The following is a 13,936-nucleotide window of genomic DNA, read 5'->3' as shown; positions in this document are numbered from 1 at the left end:
GGTCGTTTCACTTCTCATTTTTGGAAGTCTCTCCAATCCGCTTTGGGAACTCGTTTGGACCTTAGTACTGCTTACCATCCGCAATCTGATGGTCAATCTGAACGTACAATTCAAACTCTAGAAGACATGCTTCGCTCATGTGTCCTCGATTTTGGGGGCAATTGGGATACTCATCTACCGCTCATTGAGTTTTCGTATAACAATAGCTTTCACTCTAGCATTGGTATGCCACCTTTCGAAGCTCTTTATGGCCGCAAATGTCGTTCTCATATTTGTTGGAATGAAGTTGGTGAATCTCAAGTTACTGGTCCGAATTAGTTCAAGAAACGACTGATCGTATTGCTCAAATCCGCCAAAATCTACTCGCTGCTCGTGGTCGACAAAAGAGTTATGCGGATAAGCGTAGGAAGCCTCTCGAGTTTACTGTTGGTGATCGTGTTCTACTCAAAGTATCTCCATGGAAAGGTGCTGTGAGATTTGGAAATAAAGGGAAGTTATCTCCTCGTTTCGTTGGTCCTTTTGAAATCATTGAGCGTATTGGTCCTGTTGCATATAGACTTGATCTTTCATCTGAACTCTCAAACATTCATTCGATATTTCATGTTTCGAATTTGAAGAAGTGTCTTGCCAAGGGTAATTTCCAAATATCTCTTGATGAAGTTCGTATTGAGGAAACCATGCATTTTGTTGAAAGACCTGTTGAGATCATGGATCATAAAGATAAAGTTACCAAGCGTAGTCGTATACCGTTAGTTAAGGTGCGTTGGGAATCGAAGCAAGTAGCTGGGTTTACTTGGGAACGTGAAGATCAAATGAAGGAGAAGTATCCTCATCTGTTCGCTACAGCTATTCTCTAATTTCGGGACGAAATTCCTAAAAGTAAGGGATACTGTAACATTTCGGGTTTTTACCATATTCGTTTGTTTTCATTTTGTCATTGTACGAACATCTTTCAGATCCTAATCTTTAATAAAATTTTGCAATTATAAGTATTCACTTTCAGCCCTCCATGATTTATTTAATGTTTATTCTTTATTTATACTACAAAAGTGCATGTATAACCTAGTAAAATCCATATATTTTTAAAAGCTAACAAAATTAAATCATATTTGTATGACATAATTATAGATATATTAAAACACAATACACTTGCTACCTTTTTTCCTTAATCTGTCGAGATATGTACACACATATAAGTCATACATTCTTTTTTTTTTACAAAAAGATTTAAACTCCAATTCCTGAGATAACTTCCAACTCTCCTAAAAATATAACCCCTTAGATTCTCTACTAAATAACATATGCAATTCAAAGTATCTAGTCATAACATTTTAAAGTTACAAAACCATTTCCTTCCTACATTTCTTTTTCTTTATCTATTTACCTTCTAGATGATAGTTGATGTGGTCTCAATTATACATATTATTATATAAATATTCTCTATTTCTATATATTTTTGAGCCAAGTTTTTATAGAATATTATTACTATTTGGTTCACATATGAGTTTAATGGTTTCATGATACAGTGAACTAAAATTAAATGCTTTTACTAAGCTTGAGGCTAACGAGTGAATGACTAAAATAAGTTTCGTATGCTATTATTAGTAATATTATTATTATTATTCGTTATTCATATTCTTAATTAAAAAAAAGAAAATAAATGAAAGACTAAATGAATTTAAGTGCTCGTAACAGGAGTGTTACAATAACTAAGTTATTTTCTTTGAATTTTTAATTTAATAATATGTTGCTATAAATATGAATTATTTGTAGCTATGCATGAACCGATCAAAGAAAATTGTGCGCTCCATTATATTACAAAAAAAGGAATCAAGCAATTACTGGCCCAAAAACAAATCATTGTCACAACAGCCCATGGTGCCATGGAAGATGGGTTTTGATGGAGTAACGAAAGTCGGTTAAGATAGGAGGGTTTTAATATATAAAGAATTCTCACATAGAATACAAGGGGGCCGAACGGGAGGATTTAAAGCTGCCGCAAGGGTTTTTTTTACATAATAGAATTATTGGTTGTGATCATCGAAGGAATAAAAAGAAAAAAAAGGAGCAAGCAGGGTGCTACACCTACTCATTTAAACACGGTTCTCTTGATTTATCTTTATTATTTTTATTATGAATTTGGGTGTTGAACCAATTTATTTTATTTTCTTGAACATGTTTATTAGGGCTGGAAATTGGGTACCTGTTAAATACACGATAAGACCTGTTAAGCAAAAAAGTGCGGTATGTGATTTTTTAATTTTCTTAAATAATTGAAATTAGTAGGCTAGAATCCATTGTATTCCTTTATTGGTACATGAAACTTAAAACTGTCTTATAGACATGACATATAAAGTCGTTAAACGAGTCATATTCATGTTTGATACTTGTGTTCAGCGCGCCGCCGCATACCTGTTAAACCTGTTAAGACACGAATTGCCAGCCCTAATGTTTATTGGCTAAACCTTATTAGTTGCCTAGGCTTTGAATGAATATTTGTTGACTTTTGGTTTGCTTGTCGGTATTGGGTTATTGGTGTTGGACTGATATTATTGTAATAGACTTTTTGATGTTTTTAAGATGAATATGCATACTTATTATTAATTTACTTTTATTCAATTGTTCCATATGTGTCTTTGTGAAAGTCTTTCATTGTGTAGACGCATATTAGGTTACCTACTGTGTGTTCGTAACTAGTTTATGGTTTATGGTCGACATAATCCATAGGAACTATTGTTTGAGGGTTTAGAGATTTTAAGTGTTCTACCTATCTTGAGACTGAGAGGTAATAGATAGTTGGGGTTGTCTTATTTCATTAGACGGTTTGGGCATAGATTACACGAGAGTGGATTTCCCCTTTTATAGTCTTTTGATTTTTGATATCCTAGATCTTTTTGAGCATCTTTAGGTTACTCCTTACGTCCCTTACACTCCCGGATGTATTGTGATTAGTGAGACTGAGAGGTGATCTAGTCATTAGAGTACTTTAATATTGTTGGAGAGACTGAGAGGTAATCCAACCAACCGGTTTGCGTCATACGCCCTTTAGGTATTCCTTTTAGGTGACACACAGAGAATGATCAGGAATCCACTAGGATGTCTAGGGCGTCGTATCTTTAGATCCCGGTTCCATCACAGTTTCCATAGCCGATAAGCATCCAAGATTTACAAATAGGATTTCAAGCCTAGGTAACGTCTTTCTCATTAATTGTTTTCATCTAAGTCTTTAGAGTTTAAGTTTAATTTATTAGTTAATTTAGTTTAATTAAATAGTCTAAATAATTATTAGTTTTAAAATAAAATAAATAAAAAATCCAAAAATAATCTTTTTCTTAATTATAGCTTTTAGAATCTAGTTTCGTTAATTTAATTAGTGTCTCTAGGGTTCGATATTCCTGGACTTCCCATAGCTATTCTACACCCGATAGGTTCTCTTGCCTGTTGCTAGTGGTTTGGTTTAGGGTATTCTTGGTTTTTATTACTTGTTGTGCTAGGTTATTAATTGCAATATTTTTATATACCACTTTAAGCGCATCAATAGTCAACTTAGCAAAGATATTTCAAATCTTGCAAAGATATCCAGAAGTCAACTTTGAGAAAGAATAATCAGATGCAACAATTACCCTACTTACAAAATAATTACTCTACTTAATGTAATTATAGTGTAATGTAATTATCTGTGTTAGTAGTGTAATTATGTTTATAAGTAGTGTAATTATTATTACACTATTTTGTTTTTTTAACATAATTACTTTAGTTAAAAGGTGTAATTACTCTATTTTTTTGTATGTATAGTAGGTTAATTTTAGACAAAATAGCAAAACTAGTCTTTTATGTTAGCACGTTTTTTCATTAGACGTCCTTTGGCAAAAGAAATAGCAGAAAACATTTTTATGCTTAAAAACTTTATCACATCACGTCATTTGACACTAACTCCGTTAATTTTTCTCATTAAATATGGTTAAATGAACCCCACTTCGGGGCAATAGTGTCTTTTCTCATCCATTTCTCCTCATTTAATAAAAACATACGTAAAATTTCAAAATTAATAAAAAAACTCATTTCTTCTTTCTCTCTATACAATCTCTCCTGTGAATTGTGAAGGGTTTGTTGAACCAAAACACCACCACTTTGTGGCCATCACCACCACCACCACCGTCGGGTTGCCACCAGTACTAAATAACCCAACCCCGACCTAAAACCTCTCCGGAAATCACAATCTCCACAACCAATACTCCCCCGCCCCAGCCTCCGGAAATCACAATTCCCTCGCCCCAACCTCCAGCAACTACCACCACCATCATCTCCACAACCATCACCTTCTGTCTCTCCACCATCTCAATCTGTTTCAGATATGAGAATGAGTGATTGAAAAGGGGGTTTCATATCTGATACTTCCTTGGGTTAAAAAGGTGATGAAATTTGGGGAAAATTATAAATTAGGGTTTTGTTAAACAGGATTGTTGGATAGGGGAAGAAGGAGACACAATGGCTGTTTTGACGGTGACTGCCGTAGTGGTAGTGGTGACGACGGTGTCGATGAGGAGAGGGGGTTTGGGGTGGGTGGGAATGATCTGTGGGGTAAGTTGGTGACTAGTGGTGTTGGGAGAGGATTAAGAGAAGGTGGTGGTTACAGCAAGTGGTGGTGGTTGTTTGGTTGGTGATGGAGATGGAGGTTGAGGGAGAGAGAGCGTGAATGAGAGTGGGTGAGTATTTCATATGTTTTTAATTTTTTAGTTTTGATTATTATTTTACTTATAAAATTACAAGCCTACCCTCATGTGCCTGGTACATGCTCGAATTTAACAAAAAAAAATTAACAGTGTTAGTTTTATTTGTACGGGATCTTACCCCTATATATTATAAACTAGTTTTAATCTCCCGTATTACGGGGTTGTTTTACATTATTCGTTTCTAATATTTACAGTTTTTTTAATTTTATTTTATTTATTGTAAGGAAGTTAATAATATGCTTAGGATTTAATAATGAAAAAGTTTCATAAATAATTATAACTCGGTTTAAAAGCTATCTGAGTTTGGTAAGACCTATGACCTGTTTATTTTTTCTTTTGCTGTAAAATTTTTTCTTAATCATAAATAATATCTTTTTTTAATCGGATATTACTTTTTAGTATATTCATATTTTATAGAATTTTTGGTGAGATTAATTTTTAATTTTATGAGATGTTATAACCCGTTTAAGGGCTATCTGAGTTTGGTGAGACTCATACCCGTGAATTCGGGTCAATGCATAAGAAACCTCCATTTACAAATAAAGCAATCTGGTGGCTTGAAAGAATTTAGAGAGCAACCAGAGAGCTTTTAAAGGTTTTATTTATATACTAGATTTTATCCCCCGTATTACGGGGGTTGTTTTACATTATTTGTTTTTAATATTTATATATGTATATTTGAATTTTAATTTTATTTATTGTAATAAAGTTAATAATTAATATACTTGAGGTTTGATGATGAAATGGTTTCACAAATAAATGATATGTTATAATCCGGTTTAATAGCTATCTGGGTTTGGTGTCCCCATTACCCGTTTATTTTCTTTATTATAAAATTGTTTCTTAATTATAAATAATATTGTTTTTTAAAATAAAATAGGATATTAATTTTTAGTATATTCCTATTTTATAGGATTTTCATATCAAATATTTGATGAGATTATTTTTTAATATAATGAGATGTTATAATCCGTTTAAGAGCTATCTGGATTTTGTGAGACCTTTACCAGTGAATTCGGGTCAAATGCGTGAGAAAGCTTCATTTACAAATAAAACAATCTGATGGCTTGAGAGAATGATTGTTTTACATTTTTCGTTTTTTAATATTTATTTTTTGGATTTTAATTTTCTTTATTGTAAGAAAGTTAATAATATACTTAGGGTTTGATGATGAAAAGGTTTCATAAATAAATGATATGTTATAACCCGTTTAAAAGCTATCTAGATTTGGTGACCCATGACCCGCTTATGTTTTTACTATAAAATTGTTTATTAATTATAAATAATATCTTTTTCTTTTTAAATTGGATAGTAAATTTTAGTATATTCCTATTTTGTAGGATTTTTATATCAAATAATTGGTAAGATTAATTTTTAATTTAATGAGATGCTATAACCCGTTTAAGAGTTATTTAGTTTTGGTAAGACCCATACCCATGAATTTGGGTTAAATCAATGAGAGATCTCCATTTAAAAATCATGTAATCTGGTGGCTTTCATAAAAGGGGGGAGCGACCACATCGCGACACATAGGATTTTTGGGTTTTCGTTTATATATATTATAGATTATAGATAGATAGATATATTTAACATATACAACTTGCTTAACATAACGTAACACCATGTAATTGAATGTCATATTAAGAAAAATATCATAAAAGTAAATGTAGCAAAAAGTTGGTAGTGGACTATTAATAAGGGAATAAATTCTACGTCGTTTGTTAGGTATTAACGTTCGCTATCCATTATTTGCATTTTAACAACAAAGGTATAAATGATCGATACCGTATGCAGGTTTCAGAATCCGTAGGCCTTGGACATCTCTATAGAGGATTGATAAAATCGTCGTCAAATTAAAGTATTTTGATTCTACTAGAAGCCATAAATGTCGTCAGTTCTTCAGTTCCACAAATAAATTATTTTAAGTAGAAAATTTTATGTTAATGGCCTCAATTACCACTAACAATAATTCTTGTCTAACCTTTTATTATCCATCTAAATTCAAAACGTCCAATGGTATATTGATAACCATAAGCTTGTTTAGAATACAAGTTTAATTATGTGCACATGTTAATACTATTGTTATCTTTTATCAGGTACTGGTACCGAACGAATACGGTTAAGTAATGGTATTTATCTAATATTTGGCTACGGTACTTAACCAAATGTTTTCAGTACCGGTATGCACCAAGCTTTTGAGAAATTCAAGATCGGTATCCGTAGGCATGTCACATACTCTTCCATGTGATCAAAATAATATACATTGCATCTACATCAACAAAATATAGTTTATACTTTATATAGACAACACATATGTAATAAATGTGCTAGTGATCAATGTTTATCATTGGTTTCATCATGTATACATATAACCATTTTCCTTTACATTTTATCCCGTTAAAGACAACTATATGCTTATATAATAATAATTTTTATTATTATTTTAATATATACTTTTTTAATTTATTAAAGCCGAGCAACCAACCGCTATATTTTAAATGCAAGAACTAAAATTAAATGTTTTTATCATTTTTTTACTATTTATAAAAAATAACAGCTTAATTATAAAAGGTTATAAATAATAAAACCGACATATGAAATAACTTAATTGTTTATTAAAATGTCCTAAATAAATATAGTTTTAATAGCCAATCTTATATAAACTATTCAGGTCAATGGGTTTGTAGTTTCGGATAATCCAACCGGTTATCATCTAATTCCATGCCCGTCCCATACCTGTAAATTTTTTTAAATATAATCCAATATCCGGTCCGATACCCATTGGGTTTCAGGTATACCTGTCACGTCCGAGCTTTTTTACCATCCCTAGTTGGTTTTACTGATCTGCCAATTTGATGGTTCGATTATGATGGTTTATAAATTATCATACATATGCATAACTGCATATTTCGAAAAAATGGATAAAGTATATAAATGATAAACGATAAACGCTCATTCGACTCATTTTACACGCTCACTTCCAACTTTCAAACTTAACCGAACTATTCTTGTGGCCTAATGGTAGAAGGCGTGGGTTCTCCGGTGGAGACCTAAGTTCGATGCCCACTTTTGTCACTTTTAATGGATTATAATTTATGGCAATGAAGGGTTTAAGCTAGGCCTTGTGCAAGGTTGTCAGGTCGAATCCCGAGCTCACCTGGGTTTTCGTCCCACCGTGTGTTACACCAGAGAGTTCTGCTCTTGTTGCGGCACAACGACTATCAAGTGTCGGCCGATCTCCGAAGCTAGCATGGGCCCGGTTACGACAACATAGTCTGGCCAGAATGAGGCAACTGTGCTCTCCAAATTTAGAAAGTACGGTAGCCTAAATACAAGAAAGTCGTCGTTCTTAAAAAAACCGAACTATTAAACTAACTACTAAAACCAAATCACTTAAAATTTCAATTCAATTATCATCCCTACCTACAAGTAGACACTCATTAAAATGGGAAATAATAATAATAATATAAACCATCATAAATGTGACAGTTCTCAAATCCTAGCTTCTATATTTCTGTTCATAACACTCTTCATCACTTTCATGCACATATAATAATAAACTGGTCCGATCAAGCTAGTCGAAAATGGGGATCGTTTCGTTGATTACTGGATGGCCAGGCCCGGAGTGGCTTCGGGTCAGCCACCACAGCCGAACAAGTGACCGAAGGAATCGATGCGTCTGATCTGACTGTAGTCATTACAGGTTTACATGCATTCATTAGTTATACATTTAACAACTTATAAAAACACAAGCACACTTAGTTGATATAAGTCAAAAGACTTTTATGTTGTTTTTTTGTTTGTTTTGTTGTCTTTTATATATATATTTATTTAGTTTTAACATTGATGATAAACTAATAAAGAAAACATTGATTTAATGCTTTTTTCTGTTGTTAATAGTTTTTTAATTATTATCATCTTTATTATTATAATAAATAAACATAAAATTACAATAATTTGCTAAATAATACTTGCTACATAAAATATAAAACTTGCTAAATAGTTTGATTAAATAAAATAGGTATATTGGTTTTTAATGGTCTCAACTATTGCTTTTTGGTCACTACTGGTCCCAACTAATTAATTGGCTACTGATGGTCCCAACTTTTAAAGTATTTGTTCCTAATGGTCCGCGATTAACAGAATCCTAACGCCGTTAGTTTCAGGTCGTCGGAAAACCGTTTTTATCCGGAAAATTCATATGTTGCCGGAAAACACCACCTCAACACCGCAACCACTGCCAATTGACTCACCGCTAACCAACTACCACCATTTGAGCAGCATCAACCGATTCCGATGATGGTTGAGTTTTCCGGCCAAAAACCGTTTTTCCGACGACCTGAAACTAACGATGTTAGAATTCTGTTAGTCGCGGACCGTTAGAAACAAATACTTTAAAAGTTGGGGCCACTAGTAGCAAATTCATTAGCTGGGACCAGCAGTGACCAAAATGCAATAGTTGGGATCATTAAAAACCAATAAAATATAAAAAAAACTTGCTACATAATTTGATAAAATAAAATATAAAACTTGCTAAAAAAATTGAGTTTTCCGGCCAAAACTGTTTTTCCGGCAACCTGAAACTAACGATGTTAGAATTCTGTTAGTCGCGGACCGTTAGAAACAAATACTTTAAAAGTTGGGGCCACTAGTAGCAAATTCATTAGTTGGGACCAGCAGTGACCAAAATGCAATAGTTGGGATCATTAAAAACCAATAAAATATAAAAAAAAAAACTTGCTACATAATTTGATAAAATAAAATATAAAACTTGCTAAAAGAATTACTTTTTGTATCAAACTCGATAAATACTTGATTAAAATCAGACCATTAGCATTACAATTTAGATGAAGTTAATCACTAACTGGAATTCATTATATGAATTATTTTGATTGGATCGGGATTAATCCCAACTCAGGAAATGTTTACAGACAATCCCAACTTTGAACATATTTTCCTCATAACTTTCACTTGCTGGCCGGGAACATTCAAGTATAGTTATAAATAATTTGATTAACATTTTGAGAGTTGACCCTAAAAGTCAAAAAGTCAAAAGTTGATTAACACTTTACAGGAGGAGCTGGTGGGATTGGATTAGAGACATCAAGAGTACTTGCACTAAGAGGAGCACATGTTATAATAGCAGCAAGGAACATAGAGGCTGCAAATGAAGCAAAACAAAACATCATTAAAAGCAACAAATATGCTAAGGTTGACTTTCTTCAACTTGACCTTTCTTCTCTAAAGTCAGTCAAAGCTTTTGCAAATGACTTTTTAGCCCTTAACCTTCCCCTCAACATCTTGATGTGAGTCCTTAATTTTTTTTATTTTTTTATTTTTTTTATTTTTATTTAATTTATTTGCATTTACGCTTTTTGACCGATTATCTGATTATTGTTAAGAAACAATGCCGGTATTATGTTTTGTCCTTACCAACTTTCGCAAGATGGTATCAAGATGCAGTTCGCGACAAATCATTTAGGTACGTTGGTACATCACACTTTCCATTTTTAAATAGTTTTATGATATATTTATTAACATTTTATTGTCTTGATCATTATGAAATGACCATTTAAGGTCACTTTTACTTGACCAACCTACTTCTTGACAAGATGAAGTACACTGCTTCAGTTACCAGTATCAAGGGTAGAATCGTCAATTTGTCTTCTGTAGCTCATCTCCACACTTATAAAGAAGGGATCAGATTTGATACCATTAATGATAAAAACAGGTGACATGCTTATCTTAAATATATATATAAACGAAACCATTAAAAGCTCTCTGGTTGCTCTCTATATTCTCTCAAGTCACCAGATTGTTTTATTTGTAAATGAAGGCTTCTCATGTATTTGACCCGAATTCACGAGTATGGGTCTCACCAAATTCCAGGTAGCCCTTAAACATGTTATAAGATCTCATTATATTAAAAATTAATCTCACCAAATATTTGATATGAAAATCCTATAAAACAGAGATATACTAAAAATTAATATCCATTTTAAAAAAAAGATATTATTTATAATTAATAAACAATTTTATAGTAAAAAAATAAGCGGGTCATGGGTCTCACCGGCCAAACCCGGATAGCTTTTAAACGGGTTATAACATCACATTTACATGTGATATCCTTTCATCATCAAGCCCTAAACATATTATTAACTTCCTTACAATAAAAAAAATTAAAATCCAAAAAAATATATAAATATTAGAAATAAAAAATGTAAAGCTACCCCCGCAATACAGCAGATAAAAGCTAGTAACTTTATAAAAAAGTTTGTGAATCTTATATCTTTATGTGCTTATAAATTTGAAAATTTCGTACACGTATATAAATATGAATAAAAATGTTGATTGAACCAGTTATTCAGACAAATTGGCGTACGGGCAGTCGAAACTGGCAAATTTATTACACGCAAACGAGCTTTCCCGACTCTTAAAGGTGGTTTTTGGTTTCTTTATTTTTATTTGTTTTTATTTTTTTTATCTTTTTTTTTTGTTTGGGATGATTTATAATTTATATCTTTTTGATTACTTGAATGTAAATGCAGGAAGAGGGTGCAAATGTTACAGTGAACTCTGTACACCCGAGGCTGATTATGACTAATCTTATGAAACATTCTTTAAATCTCATGAGTAAGTGTATATATATGTGTGTGTGTCTGCGCGCGTGTGTAAATTTGATCATGCATAAATGTGGCATGTACGCGTTGAAGAATCATAATATGTTTTGTGTATGATTTCTTGCAGGAGTTATGAACTTGCTCACTTATGTTCTATGGAAAAATGTCCCACAGGTATCCTCTTTGATATCAGCACAAAATTCATAAAAATACCATTTTCACAATTTTAAATTGAATGTAATGTGTTCCGAGTGACAAAAAGGTGTCTTCTTAACCCCTTGAAGGCCAATAAGTTGTGTTGTTAGTAGGGTATTGACGGGACTAGTGAGTTTTCACTGCCATGTAAAAAATAACAAAAAACTGTAAGTTATATTCTGGTGTAATGAACCTTTAAGTTCATGTATATAAAAAATTATACTTGGATATAAATGTGAATTTTTTTATATACATGAACTTAAAGGCTCGTTACACCAGAATATAACTTACAGTTTTTTGTCATTTTTTACATGTCGGTGAAAACTCACGGGTCCCGTCAATACCCTGCTAGCAACACAACTTAGTGGCCTTCAAACGACACCTTTTTGCCATTATATGCCAAAAAATAAATTAAGCTTTACATTGTATGCAACATACTTTCAGTTTTTCTTTTCCTATTTTTTTTTATTTTACAAAAGTATAAAAACATAAAAGGTTACTTACCTACCAAAAAATTGAAAGTAAGTTACATGAAAATGTGAACACAACATTTCTTTTCTCAGAAACAATGAAAAAAAGGTGAAATTAAGTTGCATTTCGGGTATCTAACACGCGAAAAAATGTCAATAAAAATCTAAAATAGGGGGCAGCAACAACATGCTATGTAGCGGTGCATCCGCATATGAAAGGAATGACCGGCAAGTATCTTTTGGACTGCAATGAATGGCCTGCAAGTGATTTTGCAAGAGACTCTAAGTTGGCTAAGAAGCTTTGGGATCACAGTAAAGTTGGCTAAGAAGCTTTGGGATCACAGTAACAAGCTGCTTCAATCTGCTCTTCAAAATCATAACTAATATAGTAATATACAATGTTTAATATTGCATAAGTTTGTATATAAACTCATATAATATATTGAATAATTATATCAACTAAAAAATTAATAAAAGTTGCAACAATTGTGTCTAAAGTTTAAACTTTTAATGATAATATTATTGACCCTCAACTTCATCCACTTCCCACAACCCAAAAGCTCGGACCAAGCACGCAGACGCGGCCACAACGATCGCTGCAAAGACAGGCGGCACGACCAAGTCCATCTTCGACTTTTTAAACATTTCAGCGGGTAGACAAAATGTATCAGACGGGACGTCGAAAGGGACACGCACAAAGCCTTCTCTTTGGTCTTGACATGCCCGGGAGAATGACGAGGACGGGGCTATGGCCCACACAAACGCGAATTCTGGTGCGAATGAGGTTACTGCTACTGTAACGGTTAGAATGGTTGTCCAGGTGGTGGCGTATACCAGTAATGGCCACCGCCTGAACAACCGGTCTAAAAGTGAATTGAAACAAGAGAGGGGGATCATTTTTTTTTTTTTGTTACAATGATTTCTAGGATTAAGAATATGTGTACACAACTACATATTTATATGTATATGTATGTGTATATATATGTATTAAGTTTAGGATAAGCTGATGAACCAATCCAACAACTTATGAAATGTGTATTGGTTGTGGTGGGAGGAGTGGAAAGTGGACTAACTACTCTTGCAAAATGCATGATTGGTCAAAATATTAGTTGGGATTTAGTAGTGTTGACTTTGATTATCTTTAATTTTTATTTTAATTTTAATTTTAATTTTAATATAATGTATAGTAACGAACTTTTTATTAAATGTGTGTCACTAAACATAATGTTAGCGTTAACTTTTCAATTTCAACGTGTTAATTATTTTTTAATTAATTTCTTAATAGTAATTAGTATCATAATGGACACTGATAAGTACTTAATTTCTTAAGTACTCAAGGTTAAACAAAAAATCTAACCCAATCATAATCATAACTAATATGAGAGTTGCACAAACCGGGTATTTTCATAAACTGGAACCAGGTAGAAACTGGTTTCGGATATGGTCAACAAAAGTCAAAACCGGGTCCAGGTAGGAACCGTCAGGTAGGGTAAATCAATAAGCCCGGACCCGACCATACCCAAAGCCCGGCCCGTACCCACAGGTAGGGTATGGTCGGTCCGGTTCCAAGTAGGAACCGTCAGGTCTGGCACCGGTTTTTTTCACCTCTAATTAATACTTTGAGACCAAAAAAAAAACAAATTACCTCGAATTATAGATGTCGATCATGTGATCGGTTTTCTGGCATGTTGAAATGTTCAACCCAACCAAGACTCGCATTTTTTATTAAAAGGCAAGACTCGTATTTTTATTCTTGTCAAAAGCACAGAACCCTAACTCGCACACTTACAATCATATAACCTAAACATAACTCTCCGAACACATTCATCTAAAGTTATAAACGTGGCATGTTAATTAAATTGGTAGGTTGTAAAAAATGGGTTATATGTTTTAAACACTACTCGGATACAAATTGCTA

At 32.8% G+C, this 13,936-nt stretch overlaps 1 protein-coding gene and 1 pseudogene across 2 annotated transcripts; one reads left to right on the top strand and one right to left on the bottom strand.

Moving 5' to 3' along the window:
* The first annotated feature begins 8,269 nt into the window (after positions 1-8,269).
* LOC143626814 (short-chain dehydrogenase TIC 32 B, chloroplastic-like) lies at positions 8,270-12,435 on the top strand (annotated as a pseudogene). The gene is made up of 9 exons (XR_013152491.1): positions 8,270-8,436; positions 9,808-10,039; positions 10,136-10,215; positions 10,311-10,464; positions 11,094-11,172; positions 11,282-11,366; positions 11,481-11,527; positions 12,192-12,298; positions 12,330-12,435. The product of XR_013152491.1 is annotated as a short-chain dehydrogenase TIC 32 B, chloroplastic-like (transcript).
* Positions 12,436-12,523: 88 nt separating this feature from the next.
* LOC143626813 (uncharacterized) lies at positions 12,524-12,919 on the bottom strand. Its single transcript, XM_077096775.1, has one exon. It carries the CDS (start codon positions 12,913-12,915, stop codon positions 12,538-12,540), a length of 378 nt encoding a protein of 125 aa, XP_076952890.1. The 5' UTR covers positions 12,916-12,919; the 3' UTR covers positions 12,524-12,537.
* Positions 12,920-13,936: the final 1,017 nt, after the last annotated feature.

This window comes from Bidens hawaiensis, unplaced genomic scaffold (genome assembly GCF_021521415.1).
Source record: "Bidens hawaiensis isolate Kalapana, Puna unplaced genomic scaffold, B.hawaiensis_p1.1 tig00004525_1, whole genome shotgun sequence".
Taxonomy (NCBI): Eukaryota; Viridiplantae; Streptophyta; class Magnoliopsida; order Asterales; family Asteraceae; genus Bidens; species Bidens hawaiensis.
The sequence above is the reverse complement of the archived record's forward strand: the minus strand, read 5'-3'. Positions and strand labels throughout refer to the sequence as shown.